Source organism: Canis lupus, chromosome 29 (assembly GCF_011100685.1).
Source record: "Canis lupus familiaris isolate Mischka breed German Shepherd chromosome 29, alternate assembly UU_Cfam_GSD_1.0, whole genome shotgun sequence".
NCBI lineage: Eukaryota > Metazoa > Chordata > Mammalia > Carnivora > Canidae > Canis > Canis lupus.
This window is the reverse complement of record NC_049250.1, coordinates 28,680,574-28,705,344: the sequence shown is the minus strand read 5'-3', so window position 1 is coordinate 28,705,344 and position 24,771 is coordinate 28,680,574. Positions and strand designations below refer to the sequence as shown.

The 24,771-nt window shown below is 45.0% G+C and overlaps 1 protein-coding gene and 1 long non-coding RNA gene across 6 annotated transcripts in view; one reads left to right on the top strand and one right to left on the bottom strand.

Annotated features, from left to right (window-relative positions):
• Positions 1-697: 697 nt before the first annotated feature.
• Positions 698-7,843, bottom strand: LOC106558008. The gene is made up of 3 exons (XR_005380892.1): positions 5,533-7,843; positions 3,308-3,420; positions 698-1,775 (listed from the first exon to the last, which is right to left on the bottom strand). It is a non-coding gene; the product is annotated as an uncharacterized LOC106558008 (long non-coding RNA).
• Positions 7,844-16,301: 8,458 nt separating this feature from the next.
• ZNF704 (zinc finger protein 704) overlaps positions 16,302-24,771 on the top strand; it is a 259,566-nt gene continuing 251,096 nt past the window's right edge. For all 5 annotated transcript variants that reach the window (XM_038579598.1, XM_038579594.1, XM_038579595.1 and 2 more), the window contains exon 1: positions 16,302-16,802. In XM_038579598.1, the coding sequence (XP_038435526.1) occupies positions 16,302-16,802 (501 nt within the window). The remainder of the gene's footprint in view (positions 16,803-24,771) is intronic.

Sequence of the window (24,771 nt, the reverse complement as noted above, 5' to 3'; positions counted from 1 at the left end):
GAGAAATATGGTAGCGGTAGAGGTGCTGGGTTTGGTTGAATTTGGGATGTATTTTGTTTTTGTTTTTATTTACTTGTTCATGAGATACACAGAAGTGGGAGAGAGAGGCAGAGACACAGGCAGAGGGAGAAGCAGGCTCCACGCAGGGAGCCCAACGTGGGACTCGATCCCGGGACCCCAGGATCACGCCTTGGGCCGAAGGCAGGTGCTAAACCTGCTGAGCCACCCAGGGATCCCCGAATTTGGGATGTATTCTGAAGATAAAGCTGGGATGTGGGAGAAAAAGGAATCAAGAATGATGTCTAGGCTTCTGTTTAAGGTACTGGGTAAACTGCAGTGCCATTTACTGAAAGGAGCAAAACTGTAGAAAGAATCAATGTGTAGAGAAAGCCAAGAATTCTGTTTTGGTCATGTTTTATTTGAGATGCCTGTGTTAACATCCAAGTAGTTCAGGGCATCAGATAAATGAGTCATTTACTCAACGGGTAGATGGAATTGGACTTCATAGTGTGCGTAAAGGAGTAAAAGCACTATTCATTAAATTATAGGCAAATATTTTTTTAAGATTTCATTTATTTGAGAGAGAGAGGCAGAGAGATCACAAGCACAGGAGAGGGGCAGAGGGAGAAGCAGACTCCCTGCTGAGCAGGGAGCCTCATGTGGGACCTGATCCCAGGACCCTGGGATCAGGACCTGAGCTGATGGCAGACGCTTCACCAACTGAGCCACCCAGGTGCCTAGGCAAATATTTTAAAGTAAACATTGTACAAAATAGTAATTTCAGCTTTTAAAATTGCTTTCTCCATTCTCACACTCCTTGGATCTATTTTACCCATACTTTCCATATGGGTCTTCTATAGCAGTGTCTTTTCTACCACTAGAACCACGTTTCCAGTCTTCTAGCGGTTTTCCAGAGCACATGATGTTCATGGACAGCTGAGCTGTGTAGATCTGTGTATGCTGTTGCCCCTGGACACTTCCTCCCAACCACAGAAATCCATCTGCTACCTGCGAGCTCCACACCAAAATCACACATGATCTTGCCTTGTAAGGTGATGTCTAGAATTCTTTTTTCCAGTTCATGCAGCACTGGTGATCCCAGGAAAAGCTGCCTAATCTAAGTTACATTTCTTTGCCTCCATTGTTCAAAATTTAGGGTTCGAGTGAGCACCGTGGTAAAATGAGAGATGTCGTAAAGTCCAAACATAAGCTCTGCCTCTTTCTTGAGGGACGATTTAGGAGACAGAGTATCATGCATTTCTGCAGAAATATTAAAGGCTAAAGGATAGTCAGCAGACTATGTCTGGGCCTTGGGCCTCAGGCCTCATACCCACCCTCTGCAATGGGAGAAGAGCTGAGGTCCTTGGGGAATAATTCTCAGATGTTCATTTTGGTGTAGTCTGGCATAAATCCAGTGGTGACTGTGTAACCCAGGGGATGCAGAGAGAAGGCTGGTGTTGCTGGCTTGGGTACACTTTAGGGTGCCCTTAGGCATGTTGATTTGAGTGAAAAAATGAGATTGTCAAATGCCTTCAACATAAGTATTCACATTTCTCTGTGCCACTGAAATCATGATTTTTCTTCATTGAGAAGAGAGGATGTGACAGTCGAGGGGCTTCTCCATAGGACCGTCTAACACATCTGGATTTTCCTCTCTAGACCGTTGAGTCCCGTAGGAAGTGTGGGGATGCGCCTGCTGCCTTCTCCCACCATGCCCGCTGAGCTGCAGTCCCACACAGAGTCGTGTGCAAAAGCAAGACTATGTAGTCTTTGGACTGAGAAAGTGGAAGAGAGCAGTTATTTTCATGAAACTATCCTGGCATTGCAATGTATGTGTTTCCATCCCCCAGGTGGCCTTCCTGAACTCTCCCTGCTGGCCCTATGCCTTTGCTCCCTGCACCACACTCCCCCCGCCCCACCTTTTTTATCTCTCCCTGCCATGTCCTTCCTGCCACTTCATCATCTGGTGGATCCCCGGTTACCCTGTGACACTCGCCTTTGGCAGGACCTCATTCCACGAGCTCCCCCCACCCCCATCACCCTGGGCACCTGGCTTGCTCCTCCCTGATCTGCTAGTGGATCAGGATCGTGTCCTCCCAGAGGCATGGCAGTAATGTGTTCCTGGGTGGGTGTCTTCTGGTTGAGGGGGACTCTCGAGTGAAGGGACTAGGTAGCGACCTGGGCATCTCAGAGTCTTTGCTGGACTCTCAATAACCTTTGCTGAAGGACTAGCCAGCTGTATGATGAAGGGCTGTCTTTGCTTTGGTTTGGTTTTGTATTTTTTAATTTGGTCTCATGTGTAATCCATACAAGGAGACAGAATGTGCAGCTATAAGAAATGTGCAGCCATTTGATGTCAGAAGGGGTTCTCAGCTTCTAAACACGATATATCCCCTGCCATCTAAACTGAACCTGAAATTGCTCCCCTAAAAATTACATCCTGTTTAAGCTTTCATGAATCCACTATAAATACCCCCAAACACCCTTGGTGAGAATAAACTACCAAGTTCAGTGCTTCTTAACTAAATGTGCATTCAAACCACCTGGGGATCCTGATAAAATCCGGATTCCAATTTGGGGGAAGGAGAGGCTGAGATTATGTATCGCAAATTAGCTGCTTATCTACAGACCACACCTCAGGTGGCCACAGTCTGCACAGAGGTTCTCAAACTTTAGTGAGCATCAGAATTCCCTGGAGAGCTTCTTAAAACACAGACCGCTGGACCTCACCCCCATATTTTCTGATTCAATAGGCCTAGGGCTTAAGATTTTGCACATCTAGTAGGTTTCCAGGTGATTCCACTGGTTCATGGAGAATGGATTTTGAGCCACTCCCACAATGGCTTTGAGAGAAACTGGAGAATGTCACACAGGCCTGCAGTGACTTGGTCTTGACCTGTATCTGCAATTTCTCCCATTCCCCTTTGAGGCCAGCACCACTTTCCACCACTTTCTGTAAACCTACCAGCATAACCTCTGCTATTTCACAGAGAAAACAGAAGCCTTTGCTAAATCAAATTCTTTTTTTTTTTTTTTTTGCTAAATCAAATTCTTATCTGGTCCCCTACCTACCAAAATGTCTGCATCTATTTCATTCTTTTTTTTTTTTAATTTTTTATTGGTGTTCAATTTACTAACATACAGAATAACCCCCAGTGCCCATCACCCATTCACTCCCACATCTATTTCATTCTTGAGGCCCTTTCTCTTGTAAGAGATGAGTAAGCGACCCTCTGCCCAAAGTCAATCTACCTACGGGGCTCTGGATCTTATACTACCACCGTTAGGATCTTTCTTCTTCACTTACCTCTCCAGTTCCTTTTTCTTCTTTCTTTTATTTTAATCATACCCAGGCTTTTCTCATCCTCAAAAATTCCCTTCATACAGTTTCCTTCATTCCTCCCTTTAGTAGTTAAATTTCTAGAAAAAAAAATGAAAACCTGAAATGGGTACTCATTACTTTTTAAAATTCTCAGACACTTTAAAAATCCACTGTGACCTGGCTTCCATCCTCAGGAGTCCCCTGGAAATGCCCTTGTTAATAGCACCAACTTGGTACCAAATTCACTTGATGTTCAGTCATCTACAGTCAAAACACATTCAATTACCTTAACAAACATCTATGTATGGTAATGAGTTCTGTGTCAGGCAGGAAAAGAGAAAACATTCTAAATTTAAACATACAAGGAACTTCATCCTTACAGGTGCTGAAGAATTGGGAAAACAAACAAACGGTATTGAGACAACCTAGAAATCAGTGGCAGGAAACTGCTACCTCCTGGCTGGAGGGATGGAAGGAAAAAGTGGGGCTATACCATGGCTCTGGTGCCAATGGCTCTGGTGCCCTGGGGCAACTGGAGCCATAGTGGAGATGAGCCCAGGAGGACGATAGTCTAGAGCAGAGAAGGGGGTGACATTTCCTGGCTTCTGCCTTACTCTCTCCCACCGTGGCATCTCTTTGGCCAAACCCAACCAGCAGCCCCTGAGAAGGGAGCCTGAGACAAAACCTGTTGAGGTCAGCAACCTGTTCTAAAGGGCAGAGCAAGAAAAGCATCCAATGGCAAGTTGGCCAAGGACCAACACAGCTTCTATATCAGTATAGGCTTTCTAGATCTATCTCTTAAACATCAAAAAACTATCGTACATCTTGATCTGGATGCCCATAGGCACCTCAAACTCAACATTTCCCCAAATAGAACTGTTATCTTCCCTACCCAGCCTGGTTCTCTCCTGCTTCTCCTACCTCTGTGACTATCGCTAAGATCAACCTATTTCCGTGAGTCTGAACCAGAAGATTGTCCTTGGCTCCTTTTCTTGTGCTGCCCAATCCTACTGGTCACCAGGTTTTGCTGATTTCTGCTTTGTATGCAGTTGTCATAACTACCCTCTCCTCACTTTATGTTGCAGCTTTGTTCAGACTCTCTTTGTTTCACCCCTGGACAAAGGCAGAGCTCCCTGACTCTGCAGTCACTGCCATATCTTCTAGATAGTCTAGAACTAGAAGTCTGCCCTCCATGCTGCTGCCAAAAAACCCCTTCCTAACATGCACATTGACTACATCCCTCCACTGCTCAAAATTCTTCAGTTTCCTCAGTAAGAGTCCAAGTCCTCACAGAACAAATAAGTTCTGAATGCCTTCAGGTCTAAGCACAAAATAACGCTCAATTCTGAACACTGGACTGTCATTTTCCCAGGAAAAAGAAGAATCTAGATTAAAGGAAGAGGAGGAGACCGTAAGACATGAAGTTTTGCTGCTAGTGACCATGCGCACCCTTCCCAGTATCATAGGACAAAACTGCAAATGGGGTTCACTTCACGGCATTGCAAGCTGTCACTCAGAACCCCAAGCTTGGAAGAGCCCACTTTGGTTAAATGCTCCACTGTCTCTGTCCTTGATAATTTTGAGCAAGGATCCCCACATATCCATATTGTCACATTGGGCCCCACAAATTATGGAGCAAATCCTGACCAGGAATATCTTATGAGTCTAAATAACATGAATTGAAAGATGGGAGCCCATACGCCTAAGCATACCTAAGCCACATCAGACTTTATAGTCTAGAAAATATAAATATCCCAGGTAGGGAATGACATGATCCATAAAGTATGTGAAAGGGGTAGACAGGTCACTGAGGACAACACGTGGAGTGAGAATGGGAGAAAGGTATTTAAAGCTAATAGGAAAATATCACTAACAGTACAATCATGTGGAAGTCGTACCAAAAAAAACATTCATAAAACAACATGAGTGAAATGACTATGGCCAGGGGGCTGAAACTCTGGATTGAAAACATATTGGGGATGATTTAGAAAAAAAAAAAAAGTAAAGGTCATTATTTTTATATCCAAGATCATAAGTAGCTATTTTTTTTCTCTTCACTGAGAATTGGAGAGGGGGCAGGGAGGATCCCCTAAATTTCTGAAGGACATGCTATTTTAAATCATGGAAGCACCTTTTATGTGTGGATTATTACAAATAAATAGTAAGTCACCAAAAAGCCAAGACTCTTCTTATATTTTCTTGTGGCTCACCTTTCTTGTCTCTTCCTCTTTCTTCTCCTTCCTTTTCTGTTCATCATCTTCTTCTTTTTTTTCTTCCCTCCTCTCAACCTCAGGAAAGGAGCAAGAAACAACAATATTTGTACCAGGTTTTGTTTGAAATTTCAGTTTAGGCCAACGGTCTTGGAAGTCAGCTTTGCGTGTCATGTGGCAAGAGGAAGCAAAACATCAAGCGCCCATAGTGGCTATGACTAGGTAAACAGATGGAGCTACCAGGGACATGGGGATAGTGGGGTTTATAAATAGGAGGTGGTGGGACAGGCAGCTTCACCACTGCTTTTACAGAGATGCAAAAAAAATTGCAAGTGACCTCTGTATCCATAGTGAAAGGCATGCAAGACACCAGGGGCTGCTATCCTGCATCCCCCTGCCCTCCTCCATCCGTGCGTGTGGGCCAGATGGACAGTCCTCACACCTACCACGGTTTAGGGAAAATTCTATTCCCTAGTACGATATAGTGAGCACTGAGGAATTTTTAGATGCTTTACAAAATTCCGTCTCTCTTCCCCCCCCCCATGCTAACAGACATAACAATAACAACAACGAAAAGAAACTTAAAATTAGCATTTAAGAAATCCCAGGGGCATTTATATCAGCATGTGTTATGTGCTGATGTCTCATTATATTTTATAGCTTTCAAGACTCTTATTATAGGTTGCTGGGGTTAATTCAGGTCCTCCTTCCCCTGGAATAATTTGAGAATAAAATAACAAACATAGGAACTAAAATGGTGTAGATAAAAATAGTACTGGAGGCAGAGGGACGGATTAGGAGCTTTTGACATCTCACCATTCTTAAACCTGAAAATAGCCTAATTGGAAGCCCGAGGAAGGTAATAAATGACAATTGTTAAATAAAAGCTAATGATTCAAAAATATTAGGTTTTTGAAGTTAGGTGGGTAGATGGAAAAAATGTGGTAGTATTGATTTTGCATTTGCAGCAAAGTATGATGAGTGTGATTTCTGTGTCTTTAATGAGCTCAGTTAGGTTCACCCAAAAATGAATCTGAAAAGCAGGAAATAACTCTGAAAAGGTCTGAGCCGACACTGTCTAGTAACATAGCCACTAGCAATATATAGTTATTAAACATAATTAAAATTAAATACAATTAAAACTACTTCCTCATTTGTACTGGCCACATTTCAAGGGCTCCATCACTACATGTGGCTAGTGGCTACCATATTGTACAGTGCAGGCACAGGCCACTCCTGTTATTGGAGAATGTGCTAGCAGATGAAAGATTTATGTGCTTACACTTGTGTTAATGTTAAAAATGTTAAAGGGGTGGGGTTTAATATTTTGGAAAGCATGTATTAGAAATATTATGGTGGCAATGATGCTAATTTAAACAGAAGTATTTCAATTAAGATGAAAAAGTTAAGCAAAGAGTTTTTAACAGGAGTATAGACAGGAAGGCATGTAATCAATAACTGAGTAAATGATGATCAAATCTGAAAATTTAAGAATTCATCCCAGCAATAGCACATCCTTCTAATATAAGGAAGTGATTACGTTGGATAAACATATAAACAGAATTAAAATGAAGCTTTGCTGCAAAAACCTTTTTTTTTAAAGGAAATAAAATTTGAAGGAAAATGATAAGGGATGAGGGCTAGCCGAAGCTATTAGTACAGAATGGGGGAGGGGGAGCAGTGATGAGAGTTTGTAAATAAAACCAGCAAAGAAAGGGAAAGAGGAGCCCATGAATAAATCTAAAGCTCTGGGGAAGATAACACAAAGAAATTTAGAGAAACATTTGCAAAAAAGTAGGACAAATATTTGCAAAATACTAGAGAAGTATTTGCAAAAAAAAAAAATATATATGGCAATAGGATTTGTAATATGGAGAGCCCATACAAGAGGAATATCCAGACTCTTGCAGGCATATGGGCAAAGGATAAGAAAAGAATTCGCAGAAAGGGAAATAAAACTTGAACACATGGGGAAATACTTTCCTTCGTTAATGATCAAAGAAATAAATTAAAACAAAATGAGGTTTGATGGAACGTTTATCAAAGCAGCAAAGAGAGGGAAAGACGGAGGGACTGCGATATGATCAAAGCAAGGGCCAGCGTGAGAGACCAGCCTCTTTCCCGTGGTTGTCAGAAGGGAACTTGCAGCAACTCCTTCAGCATCTAGTAAAATGTAGCAAGAAACTGTGCACAATCTTTGACCACGAATTCCACCTCTGGCTCTGATATTAAAGCATCCCAAAGCTGTATGATACTTTCTGTACAAACGTTGATGGCACCCTAACTAAAATACCAAGCTGCGGCAAAATCATAGCACAGTGGCTGGACAGAAAATTCTGGGATTAAAAATGCTATGAAGAGTTTTTACTCTTTATTTTATATTATTTATTTATTTATTTATTTATTTATTTTACTCTTTATTTTAAAATGCACTATGTGAGGGGCATCTGGGTGGCTCAGTGGGTTAAGCGTCTGCCTTTGGCTCAGGTCATGATCCCATAGTTCTGGGATCCAGACTCACATTAGTCTCTCTGCTCAGTGGGGAGCCTGCTTCTCCCTCTCCTCCGTGCTCCTTTTCTCTCTGGCTATCTCTGTCACTATTTCCGTTTCTCTCTTTCAAATAAATAAATAAAACCTTTAAAAAGAAAAAGCACTGTGTGATATTCAAATGCATTTTTTAAGTCCTTTGAATACAAAAAAAAAAAAGTCCTTTGAATACATTTAAGTCAAAAATAGAGAAAGTGGAAGACCCCCTTCGCCTCCTCCTTCCATCCAGTCCACCTCCTAGAGGTTGGAAGGTATACTTTGGACACTTTCATATCCATCTATCCATTTTTCCATCAGAAATCACACCAGGTAGGAGTAGATAGCATACTTCATGGGGGTTTGCTTTACACACAAATAAGATCGTCTTTAAACATATTTTATAACTTACCCTTTCACTTTAATATTGGAGCCCCTGCCCTTATAGTACACAATGACTTCCCTCACTCTTTTTAGATGCTGCATAGGGGTACACACATTAGCAAAGGCTGCTTTTTAAACAATTCTCCTGTGGCTGGATATTTATGTGGTCTTCAATATTTGGCTAATAAAATCAGTGCTGCAACAAGTCTCTGTGCTCCTTTACACTCAAGTACCACTTCAGGATACATAGTGGGAAGTGGAATTGCTGGCTTCAAATGACAAGTGCATTTTAGAATCATGATTGATATTGCAGCAGTATACCTGAGTCCCTATTTCTTCAGACTCTCAGTAACACTGCATGTTATCAAAGATTTAAAATTTCTACCTGATAGGTGAAGAGTATGAAGAGTATATGTAATTGTTTTAATAATATTGAGTTATATTTTGGTCTATATTAATTCCTGGTTTTAGATTTAAAATGTTTTCTAATCATCTTTCACTTATTTTAAAACTTTACAAAAGCGCCTTTGTCATAAAGTTTAATTTTTTGTGTGTGTGATCAAATTGATCAGCTTTTTGCTATGGCTCCAAGCTGATATCTTTTTTAAAATGGCTATTGTCAGGCACCTAGGTGGCTCAGTTGGTTAAGTGTCTGCCTTCTACGCAGGTCGTGATCCCAGAGTCCTGGGATCAAGATCAAGTCCCATGTTGGGTTCCCTGCTCCGTGGGGAGCCTGCCTCTGCCTCTCTTTCTGCCTGACACTACCCCTGCTTGTATTCTCTCTCTCTCTCTCTGTGTGTCAAATAAATAAAAAAGTCTTTTAAAAAATAAAATGGCTATCATTCCCCAGAGATCATAAAAATATTTATGCACATTTCTTGTGATATTTTCATGATTTATTTTTTTCCTACTAGCTCATAATCCATCTACAAGCTGTACTGCAGTGTGTAAGAGAAAAGCTCACATTATAAAAGCAGGTGGAAAAATAATATGAAACAAAACACAATGGTAGAAAAGAAATTAAAATAAATATATCAAAGCAATAACAGAGTTGTCTTTGGGTAGGGAGATTAGATATGATTTTTTTTCCTTCTAATTGTTTCTATGTTTCAGATTTTAGATAGTATTGGTTGTATTTATTAACGCATGATGGCCTTCTATGTTCTTTTTTCTGCCGAGTACAGTAACCGTTCTTTTTCCCTTTCACCTTGTGGTTTGGTGAAGACTTCTAATCACAACACTCCACCCTGGCCACAGATGTGGGCTCACCACAGAGTCCTTCGCTGGGATTTCCCTAACTGCTGCAGATGGTGAAGAGCTTCCCTGCTCATGGTCGCAAGGCTGATGGGTATGTGGCCCGAGCTGCCAACAGACCTGGTTCTAGTTGACCAGATCGTGACACAAGTGACCGACACTCAGAGAGAGATAGAGACAGAAAGAGAGGACCACACATCATGTAAGCCTGTGATCTAATTTTTTCCCCAAGCTCAGGCTTATCTGTGGTTGAGTTACCTGGGCTGATAAATCCATTCCCCCCATTTTTTTCTTTAGGGTGGCTAGGATTTCAGTTACTTGTACCAGAGTGGCCTGGATGAAAAAAAAAAAAAAAGGGAAAAAAAACTATAGGAAAAATAAGGTGAGAAAAAAAAGCTTCAGAGATATGAAAATATCATTAGAAGGAAATAAATACACATCTAGACTAAAGCAATCCTCACTCTGTAGAAGGGGGCACTAATACAAATAATATAAAATTGCAACTATTGGTTTATAGCCATTAGGGCATCTTATCACCAGAGAGATAGCTAGTAAAATAAGGTGGTAGCAAGTGTATGCATAATTTCATAATTTTTGCATTCCCAGAAAAGCAAGGACGGCCCCTGGAATTAAGAGTGATGTTGACATAAACAGAGATTGCGGTCCTAAGATATAGCACCTCAAACTAGCTTTGAAGAGATACCTATAAATAAACATATGTACATACCTTTGTAGGCATATATATTAGACTCCATTTGTGGATTTTATTTTATTTTTTTTTAAAGATTTTTAATTTATTCATGATAGACAGAGAGAGAGGCAGAGACACAGGCAGAGGGAGAAGCAGGCTCCATGCAGGGAGCCCAACGCGGGACTCGATCCCAGGTCTCCAGGATCATACCCTGGGCCGAAGGCAGGCGCCAAACCGCTGAGCTACCCAGGGATCCCCCATTTGTGGATTTTAATAATGGGCATTTGGTTTCATCATAAAATCAGGTCAATGTCTTCTTACATCATGGAACTCAAGAGTCGGAAGGCCTGAAAGAATACAATTCATTAATCTTAGAGTTATTATGTACCCTGCAGAGATTAGGGGACTTAACTAGTGTCCCATGGCTAGAAATCCCCAGAACAGGATTTGGACCCAAGCCTCTGGGATACATACCAGTCAGCGTTCCTTCCATTGCTTTCAAGTGTCAACATGAGATGACAATATAAGATCACACACACACACACCCCACATACACTCCAAAATAGCAAATATGTGTTACACTTAAAAAGACAGTTATTCTATCATTTTTATGCTCAAAAAGAATTCAAGATTCTGGGAGGTATTTTAAAGTTGAAAGTACATTGTGTTGTTAAAGAGGGCTTAACTTAATTGCTCATGGACGAAACATTTATCTGGGTGGAGGTTTATGCTTGACTTACACAGGCTTTCAGCCTGAAGGTTGTAATAAATGAGTGATTCTCTTAGCCTTAATCTATTTTTCATATGGTGGGATGACAGTCATCATCTGAAATCATTTTGAAGTTTCCCAGAAGTGTGGAAAAACTAACCTAATCTTACTTTTATAAACTGTTTAAAGGACAAATTTTTACTTTTAGTTTTAAAATAACTTTTAAAAGGAGCTACCATTCTCAAGGAATCCAACAATTTAAAGTTCGCAAAGACATGGAGGAGCTACTGCTGGTGAGTACAAGTCTGTTGTATTTCTGCCCTGGTTATGGCTATGCCTCATTTGATAGCCAGATTTGATTTGGGGAGCATGATTATTGTTTTTCTGAAGACTGAATTTTAAAAAATTGAACAGTATGTCAAACTGAGCCTGATTTTTTTTTTGCTATAGTTTTTCAGATATATGTTGTTGTTGTTGTTGTTGTTTAATGCTCTGGGTATCTTAGGGGCTAGAAACTCAAAAGTTTAAGTATCATTTAGGATTATAAGAAATCAGGCACAAGGCAGCCAGTTGTCCTGGGGTTATGGAGTGGTGCTTACTGCAAAGCCCACTCTTGGTCTTCATCAGTGCTTCTCACACTGTTTGGCCAAAGCACCCTGGATACAGGGGAGAATGGATCCCATCCAAGGTTGAGAAACTGGAGTTCAGTGTGATGCTTGACACGGCCACTGCTGGAAATTTTCATTCAGATTTTACATTATTCTCCATATGATCCTTATGTTTGTTTTAATACATTTATTTATGTTAAGTATATATGAAATATCATACATATCAAATACAAATAGCAATACCGTGTAATAAATATAAATATAATTTTAATTTTAATACATAATTATCATTTAATAATGACTAAGAAATTAAACATTAAACATTATTATTTATTTGTGTTAACCTTCTAGCACCTTGTTTTACCCCCTTCCTCTGCTTTGTTTTTCTCTATAGCACTTATTGGATCTGTGAAACCATATAATTCATTTATTTTCTTTGGTTATTGTCTACTTCCCTCCCTACTGAGGGTTATTTTGTTCACTGCTGCATACCAGTGCCCAGAACAAAGCCTGGCACTCAGCGGGGCTCACTAAATACATATTGAATGAATGATGGAATGTTTCAGATGATGATGTGTTAAATCAGACTCTCTGGAAGATTTGTCTTCCCTAGCCTATGACTTAGGGGCACGCCTCATCCTTGGCAGGAAGCGTTCCTAGTTTTGGAAGTAAAACTGCTATGTTTAGGGAACATGGGGGACAAAGCATCAATGAATCCTCCCCATTTGCTTGGCATCATGAGCTACCTATTGACTTCTGAGCCCACGAGCACAGTGTGTCATGAGCTCGTATCATGAGATACTTCTTGATTCCTGATGAATCAGGTAATTTGATTTTACTTCCCGCCAAATGTACTCTCATTTCATGAGGTTGGTCTTCATGAAAGACCATGAAAGACCAAAGCCTGCACAATGCTGCTTTTCCTGCCCATCTAGATCCTTCTCAGCCCTCAAAGCCTAGATTGAGCCAAACTGCTTTTGTGACATTATCCCGCACTTAACGGTCCCGATATTAAGGCCAATCTTTTTCTCCCAATCAGAGGGCAGTCTCTCAGGCCCAATGGGGGTATGTATGAGCTCTGTTGAGGTGACCTAAGAAAAAGAACAAGCTGATTTCAAAGCATATATAGCAATTTTGAAAGAAAGTACAATGGTGTTAATTAGTACCTCTCCTACTAATCCACAAATATAATCACAGACTCACTTAACTCTGTGTTTCTGCTCAGTTCTCAGGAAAACATTTACTCTCTCTCATCTATGGCAATTTCAGATGTAAAAAGCTTTATCCTTGACCTGACCATAGCTTTTTGATAAGATGTAGTCGGCTTTAAAAGCATGTTCTTGCTAGTTATTGACAGTTCTGAGTTTACTAAAAGGAGAGCTACCTCATTACTCTTTGAGAGTAACCCAAGTCACTGTGTTTATATAATGTCATCAAAATATTTAACATAATGAGCTTTTATATAGACCTTCCTTAGGCTAGGCCCTCTTCTAAGATGACTGCACATATTAACTCATTATCCTACAAAAGAACTTTACTATTAGGTGGGTGCTACTATTATCTCCATTTTACAGATGAGCAAACTAACGCACAGTGAGGTGGTGATATATTGTTGGTAAGTTCGAGACCCAGGGTTCAAACCCAGACACTCTGGCTCCTGAGACCACATACCTAACCACTAGCCCACTTGTCTCACAGCTTCGTCCCCTACTATCACCCTGCCCGTATCTGTCAGCCAACTCCTTGTCCTGGATATTCATTCTTCCTGGTCAGAGAAAGATCCTGCTGCCTCTCTCTAAACTCATCTCCCAGATCTACCAAGGAAAATTTCTTGCATTTGGGATGAAACCATTTCAGTCACCCTTTATTCTTTGGAAACACTCACTGATACTGATTAGTATCAGGCTTGCCTGATACTAATCAGCCATGCTTTGGCTGGCCTCATGCTTTTGATCAAACACACCCATCTGTTAAAATGCTCAAACTATCTTTTCCCTCTGAATTCTTGAATGGAATAATTACAAATGAAAAGTTCAACCAGGATACGCTGTGATCTAAATGGATTTTTTTTAAAAAATATTTATTTATTCATGAGAGACACACATACACACACACCCACAGAGAGAGAGAGAGAGAGAGAGAGGCAGAGACACAGGCAGAGGGAGAAGCAGGCTCCATGCAGGGAGCCCGATGTGGGACTCGATCCCAGGACTCCAGGATCACCCCCGGAGGCTGAAGGCAGACGCTCAACCGCTGAGCCACCCAGGCGTCCCTCTAAATGGATTTTGGGGGAAGAAGAATCTGGTGGTGTTATCTGGAGGGGGTTTAGGAGAGGGTGTGTCCCTTGAGAAACTGGGTGTAGTGAGCCCTGTTAGAAACTTTCACTTTTGAAGCCACGAAATACCATAGGAACTTTGGACATGGAAGGAAGCGGTGGATGCGACAGGCATTTCAGAGAGAACAATGGGTTGGACTTGTGGGCACCTGCCTCTAGGGATAAGGTAGAGAAGGGAGTTAAAATGATACCGCTATTCTGGGCCTGACTGATTACAGAGTGTCATTACCTGAAATAGGCATATCGGGAAGCTAATCTGATTCAGGGAGAACAAAAAGTTCATTTTAGAGTCTCTGTCATCATCCCAGTGGAAATGTTCAACAGTTGGAAGACACCATAAGTGAGCATTTAATGAGCTCCCTTCAAGTGTCTAGCAGGGCACATGATGTTAAATCTCCTACGGTGGAAGGAAGCTGAGGCGAGGACACCTTCCACACTGGCCTCATGGAGGCACCTGCCAGAGTATTTGGCGAGTTAGATCCTCCTCAGCCCTCAGCTACGAAGACGGAATTGGGCGGAGGGTTTGGATGTAAAGACAACGACTTGCTATATATCCTAATCCCAAACGATAGCGCGCTTTTCTTTATCCCACGTAGAGATCCCCAGAAAGCGACAGTGTCATTGGTTAGACGGTTATGGGCTTGGTTTTCAGACCCTCACTTGATATCAGTTTTAGAAAATAACAAACCCAGGCAGGCTTGAACTCTTGCCTCAGTTTGTCTCTCCAAAGGCCTCGAGGGTATCAGCGGCCTACGGACTGAACGGTGAGAGCTGAAAGCTTCTAGGAATGTCGCCTTTACCATCAGGCCCTGAAAGACTTACAGACTCAGCAGGTCGCCCTTACAGACCTAGCAGGTGGCCCTTACAGACTCAGCGCATTGCCCTTACAGACCTAGTGGGTGGCCCTTACAGACCTAGCAGGTCACCCTTATAGACTTAGCAGGTCGCCCTTACAGACTCAGCACGTCGCCCTTACAGACCTAGCGGGTGGCCCTTACAGACCTAGCACGTCGCCCTTACAGACCTAGCAGGTCACCCTTATAGACTTAGCAGGTCGCCCTTACAGACCTAGCGGGTCGCCCTTACAGACTCAGCGGGTGGCCCTTACCCACCTAGCAGGTCGCCCTTACAGACCTAGCACGTTGCCCTTACAGACTTATTAGGTCGCCCTTACAGACCTAGCAGGTCGCCCTTAGAGACTCAGCGCATTGCCCTTACAGACCTAGCGCGTCGCCCTTACAGACCTAGCAGGTCGCCCTTAGAGACTCAGCGCGTCGCCCTTACAGACCTAGCAGGTCGCCCTTACAGACCTGGCAGGTCGCCCTTACGGACCTAGCGCGTCGCCCCGGGAGCTCAATGGGCAGGGCCTAGGGACGGGGCGGTCAAAGGGACTGAGACGGTGGCCGGCGGTGTCAGGAACCGGCATCTCGGAAACCCAAAGGAGTCTGGCGGTTCGCGTTAGGACGGGGCCCCAAGTCTCAGACTGACAGACCTTCTGGGGCTTCACCCGCGGCCGAGAGTCGTCGCGCCGTGCGCCGCAGAGACCAGGGGAGCCACCTGCGGCCAAGCTCTTCCTGCCAAGTCCGGGTCTGACCCAGCGGCCCGCGGCCCGCCCCGCCGGCGTCCACCCTGCGGAAGGGGCAGCCTCGGCCGCGGCGCCCGGGCCGACTGCTCGGAGGCGCCGCGTTCGCGGAGGCTGAGGGCAGGGGAAGTGAATCCAGTCCGGGTTTTGTCTGCGCGGGGGGCCGCAGGGCGGCGAGGAAGGGCTCGCGAGGCGGGGGCGGGGGCGGGGGCGGGGGCGGCGCACACACAACACAGGCGGCTCGCGCCGAGGGCCGGCAGCCTAGGCCAGCACCGCGCGGCGCAGCGGCCCGGGAGAGGCGCGCGCGGGCCCGGCCGCCGGCCGCATGGAGCGCAGCGCGGCCCGCGGCTCCGGGGCGGCGGCGGCGGCGGCGGCGGAGGCGGCAGCGCGCCGCTCGCTCACACCCACCCCCGCCCGCGGCCGCCGCGCCGCCCCGCCGTAGCCGCCGGCCGCCGGCGTCCCCGCGGGCCGGTCCAGCGAAGGCGGCGCCCGCGCCTCTGCAGCCAGTGGCAGCTGCAAGCCCGGGGAGGCGGCTCCCGCGGCCCCCCTGCAGCCCCGCGCGCCCGGGGCGCCTGCGACCACAGCGGCCGCCGGGGAGGAAGAGGCGGCGGCGGCGGCGGCGGCGGCGGCGGAGGGGGACAAACTCCCCGGCTCGCGCCGCGGCTGGCAGCCCGCGGTCAGGCATGCAGGCGCGGCGTCTAGCCAAGCGCTCCAGCCTGGGCAGCCGCCGGGGGGGCGCCGCGTTGCAGGCGCCCGGCCCCGCGCCTGCCAGGGAAGGCACCGTGCCCGGCCTCCCGCCCCTCGGCCCGGGCGCGAACCCGGCCCCGGCCCCGGCCCCGGCCCCGGCCCCGGCCCCGGAGAGCTGGAGGCCGCCGCCGCCGCCGCCGCGCAGCGCCGGGACCGGCCCCCCTCGGGCCGCCGCCGCCGCCGCCTCGTCGCCGGTGCTGCTGCTGCTCGGGGAGGAGGACGAGGACGAGGAAGGCGGGAGCAGGCGGCGGAGGGGGCTCGGGCGGGTGGCGGAGAAGCCCCGAGGGGGCGCGGAGGAGGAGGATGACGACGAGGAGGACGAGGACGAGGAGGTGGTCGTCGAGGTGGACGACGACGACGAGGACGGCGAGGAGCGCTTCCCGCCGCTCGGCGCGGGCCGTGCGGTCCCCCGGGCCCCGGCGCGGGGCGCCCTGAAGGTGCGTGCGGGGCAGGGCAGGGCAGGGCAGGGCAGGGCAGGGCGGGCGCGCGGGACCCGCGGCCGCGGGGGGCGGAGACGGGCCAGGCCGGGCCGGGGGAGGGGAGGGGAGAGGCGCGGGCCGGGGGCCGGGGGCCGGGGGTGTGGCGGCGGCGGCGGCGGCGCGCGGGGGGGCGGGGGGCTGCGGAGCTCACGCCCCGGGCCCCCCGCACCTCCCGGGGCGGCCGCTCCCGTGCGGCTCCGGGGCCGGGCGGGCTGGTGGTGCCGTGTGGGCGCAGGAAGAGGACGCTCCTCCGCGGCGAGGTAGGGAACTTGGAGACGGGACCCGGTGGGCGCGGGTTGGCGCCGGGGGCGGGGTGGGGGGTCCGGGGGGGCTTTATTCTTCGCCCAGCGAGCAGCGCTGTCCTCCCTGCTTCGCGGGCTACTCAGGCTTAATGAAACTAGCAAGCGGCTTCTCTTGCCAGCCTTTCCCAAGCCCGCCTTCATCCCAGAGCAATTGTTGATGAGTTTCCATCACGGATGTTTGTGAGGGACCCGGTGAGCCCAAAGCGAACCCCCAGCCCTTGCTTTCTGCTTGCATTTTGCAGGCTTCTGGCAGTGCCCGCCACCCTCCCCTCCCTTCCTTTCCCTTCCCCTCTTTAAACATTGTTTTAGCATTTGGGGCTTTTTAAAAAAAAAAAATGTTCCCCTCCTTGCTCAGAATTGCACATTCTGAAAGAAAGAGGAAATCGGGAAAAGTGGGGATCATTTGGCATTTAAAAATGGATGTGAGTTTCTGCTGAGAATTGTAGTGAAGTCTCTCCGGTGCAGGGAAGCACGGAGAGATCGTTCCGTTTGTGTATCTTCAGGAGATAAGGGGTTTATTATTACACAACTGACTGGCTGGGCTTTCAGGCCTGCGATTGGACAAAGCAAACCACGTTGAGGTTCATGCACAGTGTATGTTGCTAAGAAGTTTTGAGGGCAGCAAGTGGTAGGCGATGAAGTTAGTGCTTTTCCTCAAGACTGGTTCTGAAAATCAACTGAGTAACTATTTACTGGAGTTTTCAGAGGATCGTGGTATATCAGGAAGAAAAAAAAATACATAAACAAGTGAGCTTAATAGAGACTATTTATCTTGTGGGGCTTGGGGGGGGGGGGAAGCTGCTCGAAGCATGAAATTGCAATTCCAAAGAAATGCTAAACATCAGCATTTAGAATATCCCCAGAATAGACATAGGCACACATTTCTTTCCTAGACCACCCTGGAAGTACCAGCTCTAAGAGTGAGAAATTCTCAGCAAGTAGTCTTTCGGGATGATAGTTTTTGACAGTTGCTTGTTGGAATCCAGACCATGAGCACACTCATTACCATGGCCTGCTAAAAAGCCAGCATTGTATGGGCTACAGGATATAACTGGGTTGGGAATTAAGTCACATGGCATCAGTGACATTAACAAGAGTAGCGGTGATTCCTTAGCGGTTTTTGTTCAGCAATACTGAAAATAAGTCTTGGGGCTTGTAGTTTGTGACAGAAAAATTCATTGTAATTTATGCTCTGTGATCAAAGTAAAGCCAATGTAGGAAAAAAATCAAACCTGTAGAAACAGAATAACTGGGGTGTGATATAATTCACATGATCAAAAAAGATTGGGACGCCTGGGTGGCTCAGCAGTTGAGTGTCTGCCTTCTGCTCAGAGCATGATCCCGGAGTCGTGGGATTGAGGCTCCATATCGGGCTCCCTGCATGGAGCCTGATTCTCCTGTCTCTCTCTCTCTCTCTCTGCCTATCTTTGTGTCTCTCCTGAATAAGTAAATAAAATCTTTAAAAAAAAAAAAAAAGATTGTTCACATCTCCGAACAGATTTATCAAATTTTTTTAAAAATGGGCTTCATTTTATAACATTTTTTGTGGCCACAGCTTTTCAGTAATGTATATATTGAATAGTTTGAGGTATGATTCTTCCCATTTTTTGCTGTTTTAATGACATCTTGACACTGTATCTGAAGAGATTTTCCAATGGACTATATAACAAGATCAATTTATTCTAATGCATATAAAATGTCAAATATATATGTATATGCATTCATTTATTCAGATATTTATTGAGCATCTCCTAGGTGCCAAGTGCTATTCCGGAGCATAGCAGTGTACACCTTCCAGATGCTAACATCTAGTAAGAGGAGTCATAGCAACGATCCAACAAACAAACAAACAAACAAACAAACAAACAGGTGTGGCACTGGAGATTGTGATGCATGCTATGAGGGAAGTCATGATATCACAGAGTCTAGGAGGGAAGAGAAAAATACTGTGAGGTAGACCTCCCTTAGGAGGAGACATTCAATCTGAGACCTGAGACATGTAGCTTGGGAAGATCTGCCAGCAGAGGGAATAACAATTGCAAAAGTCCTGGGGTGGGAAGGAAAAAAAAGTGAGTATGGCTAGAACTTGGTAGGTATGAAATATGTCAGGGAGGTAGATAGTAGCCAGCAACATAGCCCTTTGGTGGACTTCTTAGAGTGTGAAGTCTTTGAAAAGTCCTAGGCAGTAATGGCATACAAGGTGGGTTTTTTTTTTTTATTAATTCCTGCTATATGGATTATAGAGGACTGCAGGGAGAAGCAGGGAGACCAGTTAGGTGGCTATTGCTGCAGTCTAGGTGAGATGTGAGAGCAGTTTGGACTAGATTAACAGGAGTGGAGTTAGAGAGGAGTGGACAAATTGCAGATCTATTGTGATGATTGACCTGCAAGGACTTGCTGATGGATTAGGGGAGGAGGGTGAAGGAATGAGAAGCTCTAGTATGAAGGTTTGTTACATGTGCGGTTTGCTGAGAGTGAGAAAACTAGGGGAACAACAGCTTTTTGTGAAAGAAAAATCAAGTGTTCATTTTGGACATGTTAGGTCTGAGATGACCATAAGACATGTAAATGGAAATGCAGTTAGACAGCTGGCTGTAGGTTGTGGAGCTGAGGGGAGAGGTCAGGGCTAGAGAGAAAAATTTGGGAGTCAACAGCATATTGATGTCATTGAAAGCTAGGGACTAGAAAGGGAGTGTGGTAGATCAAGAGAGGACAGCCTTAGGCCAGACTTGGGCACAGCACTGTTCAGGTTTGGGTGTAGGAGGAGAAGACAGCAAAGGTGAATGAGAAGCAGCAGCCAGACAAGTCAAAGGAAACTAGAGAATGTAAAGTCCTGTAAGCCAAGAGAAGAGATAATGCTAAAGGTGGACCATGGTGAGTTGTGTTGAATACTCTTGGGGTATTGAGTAAGATAAACATAGAGACATATCCATTTAGGTTAAGTAATGTGGAACTTATTGGCATTCTTGACAAAAGAATCTGAAGGCAGTGATGTGAATACAGTGAGCAGAGCAGTGAATGGGAGATGAGGGCATAGTGAGAAATTTAAAAAACTCTTTCAACAAGTCTTGTTGGAAAAGAGAGCAGAGAAAAGGGAGACTACCTCGAAGGCAAATAGAGTAAGTACTACAGCATTATGGGAATTTTCTGGTGTGTGAGGGGGATGCTTTCATTTTCTATTGATGTGTAACAAATTACCACTAACTTTTGGCTTACAACAGTTCTCACAGTATCTATGGGTTAGGAGTCCAGGTTCCACTCAATTACATCAGCTGCTAAGTCTCCGAGCTGCAATCAAGGTGTTGAGAGGGCTGTGTTTTCATCAGGAGGCCTAACTGGGGAGGAATGGGCTTACAGTTCTCTTCAGGGTGTGAGCAGAATGCATTCCCTTGCATCTAGGTCTGAGGGTCCCAGCTTCTTGCTGGCTCTTGCCTGGAAGCTGCCCTCAGCTCCTAGATCCCCTTTCCCCCACGCCTGCTCCTCACAGTGCTTTGTTACTTGGGCTTCTTCAGCATGACCTTTTACTTCATCAGGCCAGCAAGGGGAATCTTCACGCCTGCCTGTCTTAGTAAGGTAAAGTCTCATATAATTCACTGTAGTCACAAGAACAATACTCCATCATTTTTGCCATATTCTATTGATTAGTAGTGGGTCATGAGTTCCAACCACACTTAATGGAAGGAGGTATTATAGAAGGGCATATATACTGCCCTTGGAGCAGGGTGAAGAACATTCCTGGGAAAGCCACAGTGGAGGGACCGATGACCCAAGCACAGGGGTTGGCCTTTGCCAGAAATAAGGAAACTTTCTCACACTGAATTAAAGAGAAAGTGGAGAAAATGGGTCTAGATGCAGGTCGCTGTATTTTGGATGATGGTCAGATGAAGTAGTATTTGTCTAATGGCCTCTATCTTCCCCATGCAGCAGGAGGGGGATTCATCAGCTGAGCGTGGAGGAGAGTTGAAGTGAGAGTTGAAGGCATGGTGCAGTATTTTGGGAGAGTAGGATAACAAACATACGGAGAAAGTGAATAGAGTTTCTAGATAGTATCAAGGGCCCATCTGATGTCTGTGGTTTTCCATTTATGGTTAAGCAGTCTGTCTAGGTATGTGATTTTCCTAAATTCATTCCACTGACTCACATGTAGAGTAATAATAATAAACAAGGCTTACTGAGTGCCTACTATGGTCAGTGCAAGTCTAAGTATATAGTCTCATTTCAATTTCATTACATATCCATGAGTCAGGCATTATTATTATCATCCTCATTTTACAGAAGTGATAAGCAACTTAAAGATCCACAGGTATTATTAGGTGGCAGTGTTTGAGCCCTAGGAAGATGAACTCCAGAGCTGCCACCCTTATACCTTAAACCATACTGTCTCTTGGCAGACAAAGCAGAGAGCAGGATTCAACAAGGATAGGGTTTAGCCAGGTGGGTGAGCAATGGAAACAAAGAGAGGAACATACTGTGGAGGAAGTTGGCACAGCTGTGACTGTAATGATAGGCTATGGGATTTAAGAAAAAGTAAGGACAGGAAGGGGTGAGAGATGGTGTAAAGGCTGTACATAGGTCAGTAGATTGGAGAGAACAAAGAGTTAACCAATAAAATCAGTAAGAGAATGGGAATGAAATGCAGGACAGTTTGGATTCCAAAATATCATTAGTATAAATGCATATTTGCCAAATATTTATGAGGCAAGAAGTGTACTAAATACTCTATATGAAGGAGGATCACATTAGAAATGAAGATTTAGGAATCAGTGTGGCCCCTTCTCCACAGTTGAGGACACTGACTCAGAAATGAAATACTACACCTGACATAGTGTAGCCACAAGTGGGAGCATGGTTCACATCCATGGCCTGTGTTTCAGTCACAGAACTGGAATCTCCCAGGATTTATTTGCTCATTTACTTCTAGGAGGAACTTGGGATGGCTAAGAAGGTCGAGGACTAGATGCCATGAAGTATCTGAGATGTGTTGCATGATTATTGTAATGGACACTAATTTAGGCTTTAAGTGAGATAACAAGAGACATTTTTGTATTACAGTTTTCAATTTCTGATTAAAGGAAGCTGACATATTTACCCATGGTGATAAGATTCCACCTTCCTACTCCCCCCAAAATCATGAACCTCCTGGGCTCCTAGATGAGGAATACTAAGTAGTACAGTAAACAATATCTTTATCCAGAGTTTAATTAAAAAAAATACAAGAACACTGTCAAGTGGAGGAAGGATTCCTTAATAAGTGGTTATTTAATGAAGCAAAACATTAGGAGTGGAGATGACAAGGCCTAGGATTGTGCTCTGGATGCTGAGTATTAGTGTAAAGATTAGAATGGAAGCATCTGAAAGGGATTGATAGTTTTTTTTTTTTAATTTATGATAGTCACAGAGAGAGAGAGAGAGGCAGAGACACAGGCAGAGGGAGAAGCAGGCTCCATGCACCGGGAGCCCGATGTGGGATTCGATCCCGGGTCTCCAGGATCGCGCCCTGGGCCAAAGGCAGGCGCCAAACCGCTGCGCCACCCAGGGATCCCCGGATTGATAGTTTATTGGCATAAGTTTAGGAAAACACTGGACATGAGAGACTGCTAATGCTTCTGTCAAGATAGAAAAACTGAGGAAAGGCTTTTAAATGAGATAATATATGTCAAAATCCCCACTGCAGGTGCTCAGTAAATATTAATTGAGTGGAATCTGCTTCCTATGTGCCAGCTCTCCAGGGATGGTGAGCACATCTATTAGATTATATCTTGAATATCAGATGACTTGAAGAATCCTTTGGCAGGGTCTGTGCCGCAAACACTGAATTCGGATTTGCTAACAAGCATGTGTCTTGCAAATGGTCTGTGTTGGCTCCAGCAAAAGACATGTGCTTAAGATACCAGACAAAGTTGTCATTCACTGAATCGTAGACTGCTGGAGCTGGAAGGGAAACAGAGATTATCTAGTAATCCAATACCCTCATTTGACCATTGAGGACAGGAGACCATGAAAGGGGAAATGCCTTGTGCAGATACAGCTGTTTAGCAGGTTTGGTGGGGCCGGGATTAGCACCCTGGTCTGCCAACCCCAAGTTATGGCCCTCCTCTCTGGGTTAGTTTCTCACACCTGGGAATGTTGTGCAGTTCACTCCCTTAGACTTGTGGCTGGAGAAATCACAACTGTCCGAAGTGATCTGTCACTGCCTATCAACTTCTATTTTCGGAATGTTCTTCCTAGATAAAGCACCTTAGGTAGCCGTGACCTCACTGTGGCTGTGGTAGTGTGTGATAGGATGGGTAGGCCCCCCCTGGGAATTCTGCCTGGGCCAGTCCTCCATCCCTGTGCAGTTTCCAAGGGATATATATGTGTATGTGTACTCAGCCCTCAACTAGGACCAGGCCTCCTTTACCAAAATTTTACTACTATATTTGACTGTGGAAGCATTAGAAAAAAGAGGAAGAAAAGTGAGAAGTCAAGCCCAAGCCCAAATCTTCTTACCCCTGCCTCTGAGTGAGGAGTCAGAGAGAGAGAGCTACAGCCCTGTGTGTGCTTGGTTTCTGAAAACACAGAGACCCTATTCATTTGTAAATCTGTCCCAGTCAGATCGCTGTGTCTTCCACCTTAAGAAAAGCTCAGAGAGAAACGCAGGAGCATTTTCCTCCCCAGCTTCGTACCTACACAGAACTAGTCTTATTACAGTGACTTGATATAAAGTGTGCTAAAGCAAAGGAAATTTGACCTTTTAGTTGCTCTGTGCAATCTCATGTTAAAGTAAATCGTGTGGTTTCCATTAGGCTTTCTGAAATGGTTGAGAATATTCGGAGGTTCTCATAACCAGAGAGAACCTTTGCCTCTTGGCCTAGCCAAATATGTATCATTGAAATAAGGATGCTTTTCTTTGGGTTTGCTATTCATGTTCCTGTCCACTTCCTCAGTAAACATTTACTGTAGGCTATTGTTTATCGTGTTCCTAATACACATGTGGGAAAGAACAGTGAATAGGACCTATTTTCAGGGAGCCTGCAGTCTAACAAATTCCTGCTAAATTGCCTATGAAGTTCTAAGCCCCTTTCCCTCCTTATCGCTGAGACCAAGATTAGATCTGCTGAGAGACCTTACTTGGCTACCACAATTTGGGGTGTAATTTTAGTATATTATATTATATACTAAATATACCCTAAAACAGTTGTAGCCAAATAATTTTGCAAATCTATATGAAAAAAAAAGATGTTTTGGTTTGGCCAGGAGGTAATTTCTGAGTAGCTAGTTTAAAGCATGAGTTTAAATCACTGAATTTGGCAAATAACCTTGGTTATGCTCACTTACTGGATGAAATGGAGCAGAATATAACTCTAAGATATATGTAGTACGATTAGAGCGATTACATTTTTACACTTGATTGAAGATACTGTTTTGGAAAATCCAGTGTTATGATGTATATGTAGGGAAAATAGGCTCAACTCTAGAATTTGAAGGTGGGTCTGTAATTTCAGGGTAAGAGGGGTACGTTTGTCCTGCGGAACACTATGGGGCCTTGTGGTGCAAAGAAATAAAAGGATCCTGCCTGTATGTTGCTCCATGAGGACTGAGTGCTTAGAGTGCGTTGTCTTGACGCTATGCCCGACCGTTACCAG